This window comes from Brachyistius frenatus, unplaced genomic scaffold (assembly GCF_029030835.1).
Source record: "Brachyistius frenatus isolate BFR_SWC_R1_liver_20210118 unplaced genomic scaffold, ASM2903083v1 Contig_16, whole genome shotgun sequence".
Taxonomy (NCBI): Eukaryota; Metazoa; Chordata; class Actinopteri; family Embiotocidae; genus Brachyistius; species Brachyistius frenatus.
Window position 1 is genome coordinate 5498006 of NW_027210615.1, and position 18968 is coordinate 5516973.

The 18968-nt window shown below is 37.5% G+C and overlaps 1 protein-coding gene across 1 annotated transcript in view; it reads right to left on the reverse strand.

The window, feature by feature from the left end:
• cpne9 (copine family member IX) overlaps window positions 1-13555 on the reverse strand; it is an 87469-nt gene extending 73914 nt beyond the window's left edge. The window contains exons 1-2 of the mRNA XM_069694104.1: window positions 13213-13555; window positions 8699-8739 (exon numbers count right to left, since the gene is read on the reverse strand). Coding sequence (XP_069550205.1) covers window positions 8699-8739; window positions 13213-13292 — 121 coding nt within the window. The 5' untranslated portion in view covers window positions 13293-13555. The remainder of the gene's footprint in view (window positions 1-8698; window positions 8740-13212) is intronic.
• Window positions 13556-18968: the final 5413 nt, after the last annotated feature.

The following is an 18968-nucleotide window of genomic DNA, read 5'->3' on the forward strand; positions in this document are numbered from 1 at the left end:
ACAAACCTCTTTGCAAGCCAACTTAATTGTCCTTTCACTTCACAAAGAATCACATGTTGATTGCATGGTTATACATCCTCCATCCAGGTGAGGGTGGCTACAGCGAAGCATCAGGTATTTTGATGGCAGAGTAAGAGAAACTTAAATTCAATTTATGCAATGACCGGACAATGTGACACAACATCCCCAAGGACAAACTCTGAGTCATCAATACATTAGATAAGGAGAGGTGATTGAAGAGATGACTCTTTCTATGGTATCTTGGCACATTCTTGTACAAAGCTGCAATGCACAAGCAGATGAAGCACACACACACACACACACACACACACACACACACACACACACACACACACACACACACACACACACACACACACACACACACACACACACACACACACACACACACACACACACACACACACACACACACAACTGCTATCAAAGATGAATAACACTCAGAAAAGGAGAACAGTCAGAAAAAAATGTCTTCAGTTGCATTCTTAAGAAAAACCCAAGGGCCAAAGGTCTAACTACCTTAGGCGTAAAAAAAGAAAATAGACTCAATACAGCGTTGAAATGAGAATGAATATCATAAACTGGATCCATGTGTTTCTTCAAGTGTCATGTGATATGAAGTGCCATCAAAGTGTAGAAGCTTTTGGATGTTCTCTAATTAGCTTTCTATCTTTGTCCCAAATGTGCCGTCATGCATATCGTCTGTGTTGTTATGTCTTTTGTTGTCCCTGTATAAAAGATCTGTCACTAATCACTAACTTTGCTCCCTCACATAATAATATGCAGCATACTTTTCAGGAGCTCAGTTCATCTCCAGCTTGATACATATGTCTAGTAGGTGGATTCAGTATTTCAAAAGATTTTTCTTATGCTAAAATGTTTCTTCTTGACTTTGGAATTAAATATTGATGATGAGGACAGAACAGATTAAAAACCTGCTAATAGACTTTGAGGTTTTTTTGTTTGTTTTTGTTTTTGTCTTCTTTCAGCCACCAACATATTTGAGGAATGATCCAAGAATCTGATGGCTGCTTTGATTATCAATACAAAAATAGTTAAAGATGTAGATAGGTGCATATATACAGTATGTACAATCATAAAGTATTGTTATCAGTCATTAAAAAAAGTTTTTAAAAAAAACACACAAAAAAACAGAGGAGAACAGCTGTGGTGGCACTACTACAGGAATACTGCCATTTTGTCTACGCCATTGGCGGTGAGATCAAGACAGATGGCTGCCCACCTCTGAGCCTTTTTCTGTCAAAGGTTTCTTCCTGTTAAGAGGGAGTTTTTCCTTCCCTCTGTTGGAGGTTTTTCTCCCTTAAAGAGGAGGTTTTTTTCCCCCTCCTAGCTTATGTGGGAATTGTTGGGTTTCTCAGTATGATGTTGTAAAGTTCTTCTGTAAGGACTTTAATGTGTTAAGTGCCATGAAATAACCTCTGTTGTGACTTGGCGCTATATAAATATAATTGAACTGAATTGAATTGAGATACATATGAGGTGCCCTTTGGAGTCGGCCCTGTGACCAACCAGGTCAAAGAAGAAGATCATGTGACGAAGACAACAGTGTAACTAATGCTGCGTTCAAATGGGGTCGTATTTACTGTATACACAGTTCATATGATATGAATGGCCAAAAAGAGACTTTTCTGTAATTCCGTACAATGATAGGTTACTTGTTCTACTTTCTTGTCAAAATATTTAAAACATTGACAATAAACACAACAATGTCCAAAATAAAACAGTCATCAAATGACAAAACATGTTTACAGAAGCTTAACAAGGTGTAATGCACCAAATGATGTGCTGTTAACACCACATTATACAGCTACTGTCCAAATATGTATCCTTTCAGAGGTGGTGATATCTACTAGGTATGGGCAGACACACCAATATTTACTTGGAAAAGTATTTAAGATAGACACAAGCAATATACAAACAAGATTAATATACACCTGTGCCAAATATTTAAGCGACTAACCATTCCTGTGACATCACCAATTAACTTGTTTAAAAATGCCTGCGCCCTGCTGGCGAAAAAGTGAAATACAATCAAGTTTTTTTTTTTTTTTTTTTTTTTTTAATGAACTCTAGGTGAATGTAAAATTGTATTTCTGTGTCATATCTTGCCAAAGGTAAAAATTCTCAGGTAAGTTCTGTCTTCCTTTCAAGATGTCCAAGTGGATTTATAGACGTTTATTTATGTTCATTTGTCTTCTGTTTTGCTTCATCCTGCTGAATATGTGTGTCTATTACAGACCAAATCTTGTATGTATGTGAAGTTTGAAATCCTGTCTGGAACGCTCAGTTAAATTACCAGGAACTACAGAGAATATTTTATCCTGCACCTCTCACTTGGGTTAATCCCATCCAAAACGGCCTGTAGTGATCAAATAATGAAAATTCGTCACCCATCATTGCTTGACTTGCATTTAACAATTTAGGCACTTTAATGGGTTTTGGTTTTGGCGAGTGCAGCAGGCTCTGATGAGAGTTACAACAAATGCCCTGCTATTACCAGTCAAACCTATTCTTTCATACAAATTGATTGAAATAAGTTAGGCCATGTCATGAAAGTCTCACTTGAATGGAAACACTATTAAACTACGTTGTATAACTTCCTGACACCTCCCGTGCCTCCTTGATACAGATGACCCATTTACTGAGTGTACATTAGCTGTGAATGATATCATATGTGATTAAATCAGCTGCAGTTTTGTGATGGCAAGATAATCGTTTTGACCTGAATGTATATTATGCTATTTTTGCTCTCTCAATCATCTAAAGTTACTATATTTAGCATTTACACAAACAGCAGCACTGCCATTCATGCAGCTCTGATTAAGTGTGTGTACTTTGAGCGAAACGTTCATGTAGAGAGGAAAAATTAATTCCATGACAAACTGAGTAGGTCAGTTTTGTAGGCCCCACACTTTTTATTACTTCCTTCCTGCCATGCACTGCATTCTTATTAGTGCCATGTAATTTGCTGCCATGTGACTTTGCTGCCAAATATCCAAAGGTGAAACTCCTGTGGAATGTTTCCTAGTGTGGAAACATTTTTCTACCTATTACATTTGTAGGAGTTACAGGTTGTTTCACAGCAGTTCAACATTGAAAGGTTGCTGCTGGTACAACTGTGTTGTTTCAGTTGTCAGTGAGTAGGCCTGTCACAATTATTACATAATCGCCGACTGGCATTTATTTTAGTTGACCAAAGTGATTTTGCATTATGATTCAAATTGCTTTTATTCACCAGCATAAAAACAGCTGGATATAACTAATAGAAATGTCACATTTATCACAATTTCCATGTCATTTTCCATTGTTTGAGGTTTGATTAGTGCTCTTTTAATGACGTAATTTCCCTTTGACCTATTGTTCTGCTGATTTAATAGCACATGGTGGGATCCTAACTCTTGACCTACATTTACATTATAAAGTAATCTACCAAAAAATATGCTTGCAGGTATTTGATGCAATGTGCCGGATGACAAAGGCACCAAATTTATCTCTTTAACTAAAAGTAATTTGTTCATGTTGGTGAGCTGTCTGAATCCTATCCAATTATTTTTACCGTGACAGATCCACATGGACAAACCACATGGATACAATACAAAATATCATAAAAAAAATAATACGGAAAGAATGTGAAAATTACATTTAAAAATATATTTGCAGAGGCCAAGGACTGAGATGGGTGATGTGACACACAAAAATCGTATATACAAAATATATTGGGAGGCAATAGATAGACATTTTGTACATAAATACCCTATTTGGCTTGTGAGATTTTTCTAGCCAGTTGAAATGTGAGAACGTGTCAGACCAGCTGCTGATTTTGGGCCAATGGAAGAAATGCCAAAATGAAGAAAAGATAATAACTTACAATATTTAACTATACCTACTGTGTTGACTGGAAGCATCTCAGTAGCAAAGCGTTTTCTTAGCCCGATTTTGTAGACCTGCTGATTTGGTCATTAGTGGTTGCTTTTTTTTGGTCAATTTTGTGTTTATTATTGTTATTTCCTGCTTTGTTGTGCTGTTTGTTTGTTGTCTTCCTATGCAATTCTCTTCTCCGCTCTCTTGAGATTTTTGGCCTGCAGGTATCCGCGACTCTGGGGCTACATAGTTCCTGTCAGTGGTAACAGTTTCTTGGCTCATGTCTCTCTCTGCTGTTCTTTTCTCTCCGTGCTCTTCCCTCACTGCAGCCGGTTGAGGCAGATGCCGGCCCACCTCTGGTTCTTTCCGGGGGGTTCTTTCTGGTTCTTTATTTTTGTTAAAAGTTTTTATTTTCTTCCTCCCAGTTATTGCACATTTGGGAATTGTGGTATCGTTAGGTTCCTATCTATAATGTTGTTAATAGGTAAAGTTTCGTTATAAGGACTTTACTATGTTAAATCCTTGATATGACTTGTGTTGTGATTTGGCACTATACAAAACAGTTGACTGTAATGGAAATTAAAAACAAATTCCTTCACATAAATACTTTGTAACTATATTTCACATAAAGTGAGGAAGGAGTAAAACACATTTCTTTACATTCTTGAAAGATCAGGAGTAGACATTGATGTTGTGATATATGATTGGGAGTCTGCACAGCATGTCTAATTATGAAAATTGACCAGATTCCGCTGTTCCTGTGTTTGACTTCCTGCCCGGCTGATCTGTTGTATGCAGTTTGATGCAGCTTCTTTCAAAAATAGACTCCCCGGTGGACTCAAGTCTTTCACCTCACATGAATAAATGAAAGCGACTGTCAAAGTTAAGCAAACTATCAGGTGGTGAAATCAAGGAAAAACCTGTCCAATTTAAATAACGTAACATCTTCATGGTGCCTTGTTTTAGTTGCACAAAACAATTATTTTTAAGAATGTTTAACTGCAACTCAGCACAATCATTCTGCTAAAGCTATATTGTGTAAATAATGTGTTAACTTTTTGTTGTTTTATTTATGAATTTAGTTAATTTAATCAGATGTTTATTTATTTAATTATGCTATTTTTAATTGACAGTGTTCAATATTAGATATTTTGTGTTTCATGAAATGTTCTATTGAAGTAAAAAAGAACCAAAGTCTGAGGGAGAGGAAAAGATCAGGGCTAACAGAAGAGTTTGTTTTGTCTTTGCTTACAGCCTACAATTGTCATTATACTGTTCTTGTAATAAACTCTGAAGCCAAGTGATGCCTCAGTTTCTTCAGATGCATCTATATCATGTGACGTAGAGCAGGCTGGTACTTGGCAGATGTTTCTGCAACCAGTGCAGTAATAACAGTAATGTGTAACCTTAATTCGTCTGCATATGAATGCTCTCAATCTGGAGACAGCTCAATGTGAAATTTTTGTATTTTACGTCAGCACATTTCCAGTTCTGTTTAAGTGAAATGAGATGACATGCATTGGTATTAACAAATGTTTTTAATTGTCCTCCCTTTTAATATTGAACATCTAACCAACTGTGCCTTCCGCACATCCAGCTGTACCAATCAAACACTTTACTATTGCTGCACACCAGACAAATGTTTCACCTTAGACTTTGAAAAAGTTTATTACCGCAAGCACATTAAACTTATATGTTGCCATGTCTTCTCATTAAAATATCTGTATATTCTCCCAGTCTTGCTTTTTAAAATCATTTTTAAATGGACAGAACACAATAATTTCATTATAAAGTGCAACTTGTGATGATTGGACAATAAGGTTAAATCTTGGATGTACCTTTCCTCTTGCCTGTGCTGTCCATGTTACTTAGGTTACAACTGATAATAGTGTCTCCCTTAATTACATCTTCTAGCTGTGGTGCATATAGCAACAGGCAGCTCATTGCATTGTTAACCACATCTGCTTATGTTTGCTGGACCGAACGAGAGGCTCATGCACCACTTCTCCCTGTCTGTACTGGTTGGAGCCCAGTAGCTCCTCAGGCAGCCCTCACATCTGTGATCAGTCACACACATTATCACCCAATCCTCAAGACCAGAAGTTGGACAGCTGTGCTCTCCAGCTGTGATTTGCATAACTCATTTAAAGCCAAGCTGTCTGGCTGATTCAGGGTATCATTTGTCTGAGAAAGTTGTGCCCTTTGGGTTCTCAAACTACCGCTCTCTTTTTCTGCTCAGAAGCCAACTGGACTCGTTTGGTAGAAAGCTTTGTTGTCAGCAGGGCACGAGGGATAAAAACCTAAAAACTTGTAACAGAGCACTTTGGATTGCCAGGTGCAGAGAAGATGCACCTATGATTGTCTTTATATGGCTCTTTGGCTTGCTGTTGTCTTTTCATTCAGTCTTGTCATCAAATGTTCTGCTAAAGCACCTCCTTGGCATTTTTCCATTGCCTTGTCTGCCACATTTTTTGCTCTCACTGTGTTCAGAGACAGTACATCTAAGCATTAGTGAAGCTAAAACATGATGACACTGTGTTGAAGGGAGGTGTGGTTGATCCTTCAACAACTAATCTTTTAAATTTGATAAGCTTTTACAGTTAAATGACTGCGCCTCACACAAATTGCCTGTCCCACTTTCACTTTCTGACGAAGTTTCCTGCTCATTTGGGATGTATCTCCCATCATACTCAAGATTGTTCATTTCTCTCACTCGCACTTTGTTTCTCCTTTCTTCTAGCCTGCATGTTTTATTACTTCATTTTCTTCACTGAGCAAGATTTTGGCATTGAAAATAAAAATAATGCTTTAGAAACTCCATGTTCTTTGTGATTTATTGGTAGAGATAAAACCAGATGACTTCCTACAGAGATGGCTGTGAAATATCAACAGTGCGTTTTAGCTATTGACACAAATCAAGCACTTTAAATATATAAATAAAATGAAAAGATACAAAAAAAATGGAATGAATTACGATCAAATAAAAGCACAGAAACCTCTCCCAATGTCAGCATAAAAAAAATGAAAAGTTACACTAAAGCAACTATAGAGATTTAGCTAGAAAAATTAAACACATAATAAAAGCACTTTAGAACAGTCTTCCTCCCGACCTTTTTTGCAGAAAAGTTTCCCAATACTTTGCACCATATAAGATCAACATTACTGGAGCCAATAGCTAATTCTGCACTTTGAGTTAAGAACTACCTTTACAGGACTGTAATGTGAAATGTGTATGATAAATCTTGTCTGTAATGAAATGAAACGTAATGACACTCTTTTGGATTTGAGTCAGTTTGAGTGCAACTATCAGGCCTTTCAGTAAGACTCTGATATACAAGTACAAGTAGAACCTCGAGAACAACCAGTGGTGCACAGCACAGTTTGGGAATCGAGTTTAGAAGAATGCAGCTCACATCGATATGTTCAAGCAGGGTTAACTCTTTTCAAGAAACAATCTTCTTGGACATTTTCCTTGACATAAAGTTATATGACAGATTGGAATCATGCTTCAGGCTAACAAATTTCTCTATGTGAAAGTCTTCTGTAAAACAATACAGTGCACAATCCTGTAGATGTTTTGATTCTCATACATCACTGAACATCTTGAGAGAGGCATCAGATGAATTGAAAAGAACAAGTAGTCCTGCAACTGATGGCAGAGATATGCCCCCCACCTTGTCTCACATATTAAATAATAAATAGCTTTAAAAGTAAAGCTTGTTAGCAGCCAACAGTTAGTAATGTTAACATTTGAAAAATGAATACACTTATGGGTTTCATGGTTGCCCACAACTTCCATGTATGGGGAATTCAGCGTGTTTCAGGCCAAATCCCCTTCCTTTTCTAACCTCATCTGATCCCTAGACACCAGTTCAGTTGCTAATTCACTGTACAAAAAAAAGAAAAGACTGTCAAAATAATTTTCTAGGACGACTGTGGGAGGTTTTTCGGGGACATTTTACTATTTAAAAAAAAATTCCAGGACTGGTACAGAAATATCCAGGTTTCCCAGGACTCCTCGTCAGTGTTTAAAGCATTCAGATATTGTTTTGTCTTTCTCATCCATTTTAAACTTTGGCTAAATCTGTTTTTAATATGAAACTGCAATTTTTGCAACAAGTGCATTCCACTTTTTTCTGCAAATGACCTTGATATGAAGCAATACGTTTGTATTGTCCAATTTTTATTTTCCGTGATTTGAATGGATCATTAAAAGCTGAGGAATTATCCCAAATTGTTGACATATCTTAAATAGACATTTTTTTCTGTTTATATACTATAACGTTATATAATATTTACGTGGTTTTAGGTCTGAATGATACCTAAAATCTCTCCAACATCTGCATATATAAAATAAATAACCTCCTTAAATACCAAAAAAAAAAGAATCCAATTAAATTCAATCTCTGATATCCCTCTTCCTTTAATTCACATCTCCTGTCATCTGTCTACTGTCCAACACGATGAAGCTCAGCCCGCCTCACATCCTGACCTTTCTTCAACCTTGACTATTCCAGCCCTCCTTAGTATTGTCCTGCTCTTGTACTGTTCAGCCATGTTGTCACCCACTGATAGCTCTGACCTTTAGGGTTATTTACTAGTGCAAGAGCCAAAGGGTAGTGGAGCACTATTCATTATATCTAACTGTTTTCTTTTATTGCTAAGATAAAGAAGAGTGTACAAAAAAACAACAACATTGCAATATGTGGATCTTCTAGTAAAAATATAAACTGTAAATGCAAACATTTTCAAAAATCAAAAGAAGCATTTCAGACAGTAAAAGCTTTCTACATACCAGGATCTAACTTGGAGAATGTATCCACATCCAGTAGACTCCTGTGGAAACAGAAAAAGCGCAGGTAAAAATGGATCCTTCCAGCCCTCTACATTGTTTGGAGACAATGTATTCCATTATTAGCATTTTCTAAATTCCATTTTTATCGCTTTTGTTCTTCACTCTCCTGAGTGTTTCTAAAAAGTCTCAACTAAGCTCGGAAAGTTAGGTCATGGGCAGATTCAAATTGCTCTCAAATTATTCTGTGAAACTATCGCAAAATGTTGTGCTGCAAACCCTTTCCCTGAAATGAAAGACAGGGTAAGTCCAATAAAACACTTGGTTACTGGTGAATCGCGTTCATGCATTTGAAGACCCTCAGGAGACAGAAGAAGAAGAGGTAAAGAGATTGAATTCATTACTGTGAACAATGCCTGCCTCTGTACTGTGAGATTGACTACAGCTCTAAAATACATATGATTAAGGTCCAAAATGTTAGCATTTGTAAAATATTGTTACATCACTGTTTGTACAAGGGAAGTTGCAAAGGCATTTGGACTTTATAGCACTGAAGCATGCATCCATTCATGATTTTGGAAATTCTTAAAAAAAAGAGGGACTGACTTTGTTATTTACCATGGTTACAGTAAGCAATGTTCAATGGATTGTACAAATATGACGACTGTGAATACTTTTAGAGGGGTTTTAAAAAAAAGTTATTTGCCCAAAATGTGGATTTAATCAGCCACAACCTGAGTCCAAGGCATCTTGTCAAGTCTGTGTCAGGAGTCTGTTTTTTTCCTCTGTTTTGCCCCCGATCACCTCTCCTCCTGGGTCCCCTCAGTCCCCTGTCTGCTTGTCTGTGGCCACGCCCCTCACCAGTCCCAGCAGCTGCAGCCACTCACCCCTGATCACCACCTGCAGGTGTGCTGCATCTCCCTGATCACCTCCCCGGACTATATGTACCCTGCCCCTGCACAACTCTGGTGGTCGGTTCATTTTGTTAGTCACCCGTCCGTCCTCCGTCTGTTTTCCGTCCGTCCTGTTCCCGTTCCTCCGGCTTCTATTCCTCCTGCGGAGCTCCCTGTCAAAGTCATCAGTCGGTGGAGTTGCCCTCCCGACTTGGCGGATTATTGATGCCATTCCTTCCGCTGATCTGCCGGCTGCCCTGCCAGCCGTGTCTCCCTGGATCTGTTGGTCGAGTTGCCCTCCTGACTGGAAGCAAGTGGACACGATAGGTGCCACCTTTTGGTTTGTTTTTGTTTATTGCAATAAAGACTGTATTTTGGAACTGATACCTAAGTCTGTGAGCTTGCATTTGGGTCCTGGTAAACACCACCTCATGACAGTCTGTCTCAGAACAAAGTCTTGAAACTTAGAGGTGGTATGTCCCAACAAAGAAGGGTCCAAATGACAGACTTATTCATGATTATGTTTTTGTAAATAGACCACAACATTTAAACTGAAAATACAATCTGTATTAAAAATAATTCTGCGTTGTTTTTGTTTTTTGGACAAAATGCTTCCATGTTTGTTACAAATGAGACGATGAATGCTTTAGTACTGCCCTGTTGTCAGTTGAGTTGCTGCAGAGTAGTGGGTGAGACTTTGGATGCATATTGGCTAAGTTTGGTTGTTATGATCAAGAAACTTAAAATATATTTGGAAAATACACCAGTTGATTTTCTTGCCCAAAGTTAGATATGATTGTTGCCACTCATTTAGGTTAACTAAAAAGCTACAGAGTGCTTAAGTTAGCTAATTTTAGCATAAAGGCTGGAAATAGAGGGAACAGGTCTGGCTCTGTCCAACTGGAGTTGTGCCATTGGAGATTTGTCCATTGGACAGCAGGGAAGCTTTAATATTCAAAATGTGTAGTTTACTAACTTGCTGTTAGTCCTGAGAAAAGATCCTCCCTAATAGTGGTAGAAAGTAACACAATATATTTACTTAAATGCTGCACTAAGGTACAGTAAGGTACTTTACTTGATATATTTTCTATTTGACGCGATTTTATATTTCCTCACCATTTAATTTATTTAACAAGTAAGTTTCTCAGTAGATAATTAAGCTTTTAAAATAATACATTGTTAAAAAAAATAAACTCGTGGTTTCCAACTTTTCTGGTTGGTGACATCTTACAGAAATCAGTGTTTAGTCAGGCTTACATTTCAGATGTCTGAGTTGTTAACGGCACCACAGAAAAGGGATTTTTTTTTTTTTTTTTTCCCTCTAAACTTCTCACATAAATTTGATAAAAGTAAAAAAACTGAAAACAGATTTGTCTTTCGGAAACTTAATTGTCTTCTTTTCTCTCCCATTAATCACCTCATGACCCCTTAGATTTATTTTGTGTCCCTCTATATAAAATAGGATATTAAGTATAAACTGGCTCCAGCTCCAGCAGCTATATGCTGCTTACACACTTCAGTATTGATTCAGTAATAATAATCTAATGATATCATAATATATACATCAAAGGGACCAAACCAGTACTTTTACTGTCATAGTTTTATTTAAATAGCATTTTTCTTGAAGGACCTTTACTTGTAATGGGAGTATTTTTACATTGCTGCATTGGTACTTAAGTACAGTATCTGCATACTTCTTATACCACTAAGTGTTAAAAAGATATGCCGGACCATTTTTCTCCTACATCCAGATCAGTAACAGATTATTTAAAAATTGGATAATAATTGAATAACTATTTGGAGGGTGTAACACATTTTTTATGAGGAATTTAAGTTCATGAAAATGCAATGTAATTTGGAAACTGCGCCCTCTCAAACATTAAAATGCATGATTCTTCTGCCTACCAGCTCTGAGATTTATGACAGAAGGTTATGTACATTTAGTCTACAAGCATTTAATCCCCTATTACATTAGTCCATATAGTCCCACATCCACATAAAACCACATTGTATCATTTTTCACTTCAGTTTTTGGACAAATTAAGGATCAAATCATGTACCATATTAATTTGTTAGCTGTAAAGATGACACTGCAGGTTTATTACCTTCAGACAGCCAAGCTGTCTCCCACCTGCTCCCTGTCTTTATAATCAGCTGCTGGCTGTTGCATTGGTCATTATGTCTTACGAAAAGCCAATAATTGAAGGCAAAAAAAGACCACACATTTACAACTCACTGTGGTGCAAATTCAAGGTTAAACACAGAGAATGTCATCGTCTATCTCCTCAGATCACTTTGTCCTCCCAGGTTTGGGCTGTCTAACTCAGGTGTCTGGCCACCTCAAGTCTGGCTGATCTCAGGAGGGACTACACAGGAGCAACAGCTATTCATTATTCAGGAGCAGATTGAGAAGACGGTCCGCAAAACCCCAGGCAGGATAACAGTCTGGAAAAAGCCTGGTTGAGTTTTAGTGCTCGGTTAGTCCGTCACTCAGACAGTCAACCTGCGACCAAAAAGTGAAACCAGGTAGAAGTAAGTGCGGTTGTGTTTCAGGGTTAGAAATTAAACCTTATTTATCCATTTCTGAATATTTTCGCTGTATTTATTCACAAAAATGAGATCCTAAATTACTTTTAATAGGTTCATGCATATTGGGGGAAGCGGATGGAATTAACCATTTAACATGGACATCAGAGATAGATAGATAGATAGATAGATAGATAGATAGATAGATAGATAGATAGATAGATAGATAGATAGATAGATAGATAGATAGATAGATAGATAGATAGATAGATAGATAGATAGATAGATAGATAGATAGATAGATAGATAGATAGATTACCGATTACTTTTAATCGGTTCATGCATATTGGGGGAAGCGGATGGAATTAACCATTTAACATGGACATCAGAGATAGATAGATAGATAGATAGATAGATAGATAGATAGATAGATAGATAGATAGATAGATAGATAGATAGATAGATAGATAGATAGATAGATAGATAGATAGATAGATAGATAGACAGATAGACAGATAGATAGATTACCGATTACTTTTAATCGGTTCATGCATATTGGGGGAAGCGGATGGAATTAACCATTTAACATGGACATCAGAGATAGATAGATAGATAGATAGATAGATAGATAGATAGATAGATAGATAGATAGATAGATAGATAGATAGATAGATAGATAGATAGATAGATAGATAGATAGATAGATAGATAGATAGATAGATAGATAGATAGATAGATAGATAGATAGACAGATAGATAGATTACCGATTACTTTTAATCGGTTCATGCATATTGGGGGAAGCGGATGGAATTAACCATTTAACATGGACATCAGAGATAGATAGATAGATAGATTTTTTTTTATTTACACAAATTGCCTTGTTTTGCCTTGTATATGCACAATAGTGAATATTATATCGGTGCTATAACCGAAGAAGAACGTCGCACATCCAATTAACTTGCATGAATTTGGTGGTGCTTGCTTGTAAATCTAAATTTCGCATATTTTTCACCAAGAGAGTGACATGAGAGACTTTTAATCTGGGTTTGAACCCAACAACAACTCAAGGTATGTACAGTGGGAGAGTTTGACCTTACCTGCACGATACGGTAACTTCTATTTTAGTTGCAGGGACTCTGGTGTTGAGAGGATCGAATTCCCCTATTGATGCCATCATCGCGACTCACGACGCTGATGAGCATCCGCAAAGAAAGAAGAGAGAGAAGAAAGAGCGGATCATTCACAATAGGATCGTGATTGCAGTAAATCCATTATAGAGATCTTCCTGTGGGTTTTCGCTTCTGGAACAGAGAACAGCGGAGGAGGGGGAGAGAGAGGGAAATTGACAGGCAGAGAGAGAGAGAGAGAGAGAGAGAGAGAGAGACGGGGGAGGGAGGGCACTGAAAGTTGTGAGGCAGATTTAAAGTTCATTCATCCTTCATGCGTTCACGGTGCGCTCCCGGTGTGTGTCCGGTGCGGAGGAGGAGGGAGGAGAGCGCAGCCAACCAGAATCACCGGCAACAGCAAGGTGCTCTCTCTCTCTCTCTCTCTCTCTCTTTTTCTCTCTCTCTCTCTCTCTCTCTCTCTCTCTCTCTCTCTCTCTCTCTCTCTCTCTCTCTCTCTCTCTCTCTCTCTCTCTCTCTCTCTCTCTGTCTCTCTCTCTTTCTCTCTCTCTCTCTCTCTGTTTGTGTGTATGTGTTTGGTATAATTCAGTTCTCTACATTAGGGCTACAAATGTCATTGTTCGTCTAATATCTACTAAATAAGCAAGGGTTTGTACATTTCAGTGTCAACTTAAACGTTCTTCAGATCCTCTCTTCTCCTTCTGTCATCTTCTGAGACAAAAACAGGAGACAACACAGAGTTCATAGTCAATATAACAGCTGTGGGGCTAAAACGCATTAATTAATGCAAGATGTATCATGAATTCCTGTTGATGATGAACTCATAATGATTATACAAGACCATAACAATTTTTTACAAGAATATGAGAATGTTGTTGTATTGTGGAAAAAGGAGGAACAGACATGATTTGCTTAACAGAAGTGTAACAAGTTAAAACTATAATATACTAATGGTGTGTTCACAGTAAATTCTTTTCTGTCATGAGATTCAAATTCTGTTACGTTAAACGGTTACCGGAAACAATGTTTAAGATTTAAATGTAACCCTAACGATAAAGATTTATTGAAAGGGTTCAAATCCCTAAAAGGAATTTTAATTTGTTTACTGTTTATTCCATTCTTCATAAAAGCAATTCTAGTAATACCATTGATCTTCATTGATCTTGATGCTTCAGTGTGTTCTAAAAGGCCAGGTGTTTACCAATATGCTCATTGGCAAACCATAGTTTTTCTCTCATGTTCTTTTTGAACTGTGAAGTTTTTTTTCCTGGCACGCCTCCAATGCAAGTCAAATTTATGCAATCGCTTTCTGATCGCAGATGCGTGCACTTTGACTCCACAGCTGCAGAGTTATCTGCAGATCTGTGATGGAATTTTGCATCAAATTGGCTTCTCTTTGGCTTCATTTGCTGAGGCGGCCAGCACTGGACAAAGTGGCAGTCATTTGAAATCTTGTAAATGATTTTCATTACAATGACTTATTTAAGAAAAAATTGGAGATCGTTCTAAATCCCCTGCCAGATTCAAAAGGTAACAGCATTTAGCATCCTTACAGAGGTCTTTAGATCTTGGCTGGATGACACCGCACACTTCAAAAGCACAGAGGACAGTAGACCTTTGATGTCGAAAGTTTAATATGGGACCTTTGATTCACATTTTTTGGAGTGGATTGTGTGAAAAATGTTTGAAGTGACTGGTCGGTTTTTGTTATGAATGACTAAACAATGTCAAGTCTATGTGTCATTGGTTTGGGTGTATCACCTTTATCTTGAGGTATTGTATCAAAGAGGGTCAAATGTTTGTATCCCTAAATATGTAAAAAAAAAAAAAAAAAAACATATTGTTTCTTATGTCTGCATGAAAACTCAAAGTAAGGTTTCTAAATACTCATGCTCCACCTATCTAGCTTGTAAATGTGACACAATTGACTCTTGCAGCAGCATGTGGATGTTTGCGTGTGAACACCACCTTTGTTTGAAATGAATAAGCTCCATATTTTCATGAAAATAGGACGTGCCATCCCTTCAGAGCCTGATTAAAAGCCCAGCTCTGAAATTCCTCATTTCTATGTGCAATCCAACAATGGTGGCATGTAATACTGAATTAACAGTCATTAATAAAACTGGTAAGTGTGAATTCATTGGATGAATTATTTGAACATGTGTTAATGGTGGGCGAGAAGAATTCATAAGACATGTGTTTTATTTATGCATTAAATCATAATGAGTCATGTGTTAATTAAGCATTACCTCCATTTAAATGTAATATAAAGCATTACCACAAATGCACTGCAAATTAATTGTGCATTCTAAAGCAGAAAGTGAGTGGACTTCAAGATGTCCTCATTGCTCAGTGTTTTTTTTTTTTTATTAGGACATTATAGTCATGTAATGGCAGTAATGGCATAAAGTCACTTATGCTTTTAAACATATATTTAGACATATAGATAAAGATATTTGTCAATATACTGTGTATATGTTGTATTCAAGCATATATGCATGAGCATACGTATTTTCAATGGATTCAAAAGACATTGTATTTTGATCATTTGGTCTTTGCCCCAACTTCCCCAAGACACTGCTGGCCGCTCTTTAAATACCATATTAAACAACAATATACTACTCAGATTATGGAGGTGGCATCATAGAGCCACAATGTCCACATTCGGTGTAGGGTGAGGTTGGGGTGTATGGATGGTTAAAAAAGCACTTCAACAGTTAACATTGTGTCTTTTAACTATGATTAATCCATAAGCTTAACCATATGTTTATTAATGTAACCATGAAGCCAAAAGTCCTCTAAACCTAACAAAGCACTTTTTATTTCACCAAATCACGATATTTCCCAAAATATAACCAAATTGCCTAAATGCTTTCACCTAACCTAATCAAACTTAATTTTTTGTCACATCATAAAATGGTTTATTATTCAATTTTAAACAGTCATTTCTAATTCAGTGTTGTGATTGTGGGCCTCTCACCAATATGCTCATACGGGCAACAACAAAGGGTGAGGACAAATGTCTTAAGAGGTCATTTAGGTTGGAGGACTAATTGGAAACTGTCGGTATGCTGCCATAATGCTGTGCATGATCTGCTATCTGCACTAGATTTTACAACAACTGCATTCCATTTAGGTGGGCTAATTCTGGGGTCCTGGTATTGGGCATGCTGGCTCACTGTCAGGACTGATGGTAAAACTGATGAAAATGAGCCATTGTTACCAAAATGTGCTCATTTCTATTCAGTAAAAGTTTAATCCAATCGCAATGGAGTTTGGGACACTAATTGTTCCGGTGGGAATTCTTAAGTCAATCAATGAACAACAGTCTGACCTATTTAATTTGTAGAAATAATAGCACTAAGAAACCTATGGCAACCCTAAATAGTGAACACCATCTCCTAATCTATGTGTCCCATCCTCCCCTCCCCTATTGGTTCTATCATTAAAGCCAGAACTATACTCACCTTGTAATAGCAAGAAGGGGCGGTTACATCATACACTGCATATATTCACTGGGGCAGGTGATCAAACAGTCGGGCCCTCACACCCATGGTCAATTAGCTTAACAGAAGAAACAAGCTGCCATCTTCTGATGAGATGTCAGCACTTCTAAATCTGGAGGGGCTACTCAGTAATTTTCCATTAATCAGTTCCCCTGAAAGTAACATGACACACACTTTAAAGACTCCCACTGTGACCTCATCATCTCATCATTCGCAAAACAAAGAGCTGCATTTTGAAATACTGTATTTTTGGAAAGCACAGCCGCACCAACATCAGACAAAAGGATGGATGGTGCCTGAATATGCAGCAAATTCAGGAGGAAAAAGGCTGCAAACAAAGGAAATGTTGACATTTACTGTGAAATTAAAGGTGGTAGAACACATCCAACATAACGGGTTTCAGAGGAACACCCCAAAAAGACACTAGAAGCTCAATCTCCGGTAAAACACACAGTGAATCATTATACGTCCAAATAGACTCATCTATGGATTGGTTCAGAGGTAATGGACAGTGAGTGCGACTATATCAGCTCTTCGTCGGCCTTGTTACATCCCAGTAATGACAAATAGATGTTTTTCTCAGCTACTGGTCCGTGTGTGTGTGTGTGTGTGTGTGTGTGTGTGTGTGTGTGTGTGTGTGTGTGTGTGTGTGTGTGTGTGTGTGTGTGTGTGTGTGTGTGTGTGCGTGCATGTGTGGGAGTATTTCTCTCTGTGTGTATGTGTTTGTCTGCAGATCCACTCAATTTTGCAGCTGATCAGGCAGAAATTGAAATTTTTCACGGGCTGAAGAAAACAGCGACGAGAGAAAATGGGGGGTGAACCAGAAATGGAGGGAAAGGAAGACAGACTGGAAAATGGGAGTCGAATGAAGAGCAGACAGAAGAGACAGTCCAGTTATTTACACAATTTCCACTCTACTGTCTCTGGGTGATCTATAACAGGATTTGTAATGGGACGATAATGGGCATATAGTGGCATAGACGGTGTGTGTGTGTGTGTGTGGAGTGGCACCTAATTATCCGAGGAGGAGAAATCCTGTTTAGTTTCCATTTCAGTGTGCAGAGCGAAGCAGGTGTCTGACAAGTAGGGGAATTCTCCTGCAATAACAAACAGAAGGAACATGGATTTTTTTTTTTTTTCCTCATTTATTGAAGTTTGGCTATTTTGCCTTCTGATGAATAATGACGTGTTAGTCTGTCTCAGTCAAACAGCGACTCACTGTGATGTCACCCAATAGTTTGTGAACTGCTGTTTTAAAGCTTAGACTCTGGAATTAGGGCAGTAGCCTAATATGCAATTAATTATGCAATTGTATTTAGAAAAATCACCAGAAGACTGATCAGAATGACTGAATAAATTCAATTAAATTCAATTTTATTTATATAGCGCCAAATCACAACATAGGTTATTTCATGGAACTTAACACATTGAAGTCCTTACAGCAGAACTTTACAATATTATACAGAGAAACCCAACAATTCAACAATTCCCACATAAGCTAGGAGGAAAAAACTCCTCTTTAAGGGATAAAAATCTCCAACAGAGGGAAGGAAAAACTCCCTCTTAACAGGAAGCTAATGAAACAACCATAATGACATCAAAATATGTATTAACCATGTATTTCATGAGAGAAGTTGACACTTTTAGAATGGGAGTCTATTGGAGACAAAGGCTTTTTTGGAGCCAGCCTGTCGCAGCCCTCAAAAGGGTTTTGCACTTTAATACACTTTGGCTTTGGGTTCACTTTTTAGACTCTGAGATAGCATACATTTTTATATACAGTTTCTGGTCTCAGTGTCTCCACATGTAGTTCCAGAGTGACTCCACTGTCTTGAGATCATGGTTCTGTAAGGTTCACACCAACTGTTGCACGAGTTATAATTATTTTTGTAGCTGAAGAAAAAGAACGTCAGCTACACAACTCTGGCTTTAGGCTCATTATCATATTGCAGAATTAGTTTTTCTTTTTTTATGATCGGACTCCTCCTTTCCTTTTTATGACTCTTCCTGGAGTGTAACTAGCAGGTTGACATTTCAGATTGTTAGTGAAATTTTCGAACATTTGTTATGTGGACTTAAAAAATGTGGTAATCCCGGGTATCAGTTATCCTCAAACTTGATTCCAGAAATAAAGATTGTAAAGTGGCTAAAATGTATGATTTCTGCAGGAATCTCAAAACTGCAATATCTACTTCAGAATCAAATACTTTATGTAATTGCTTA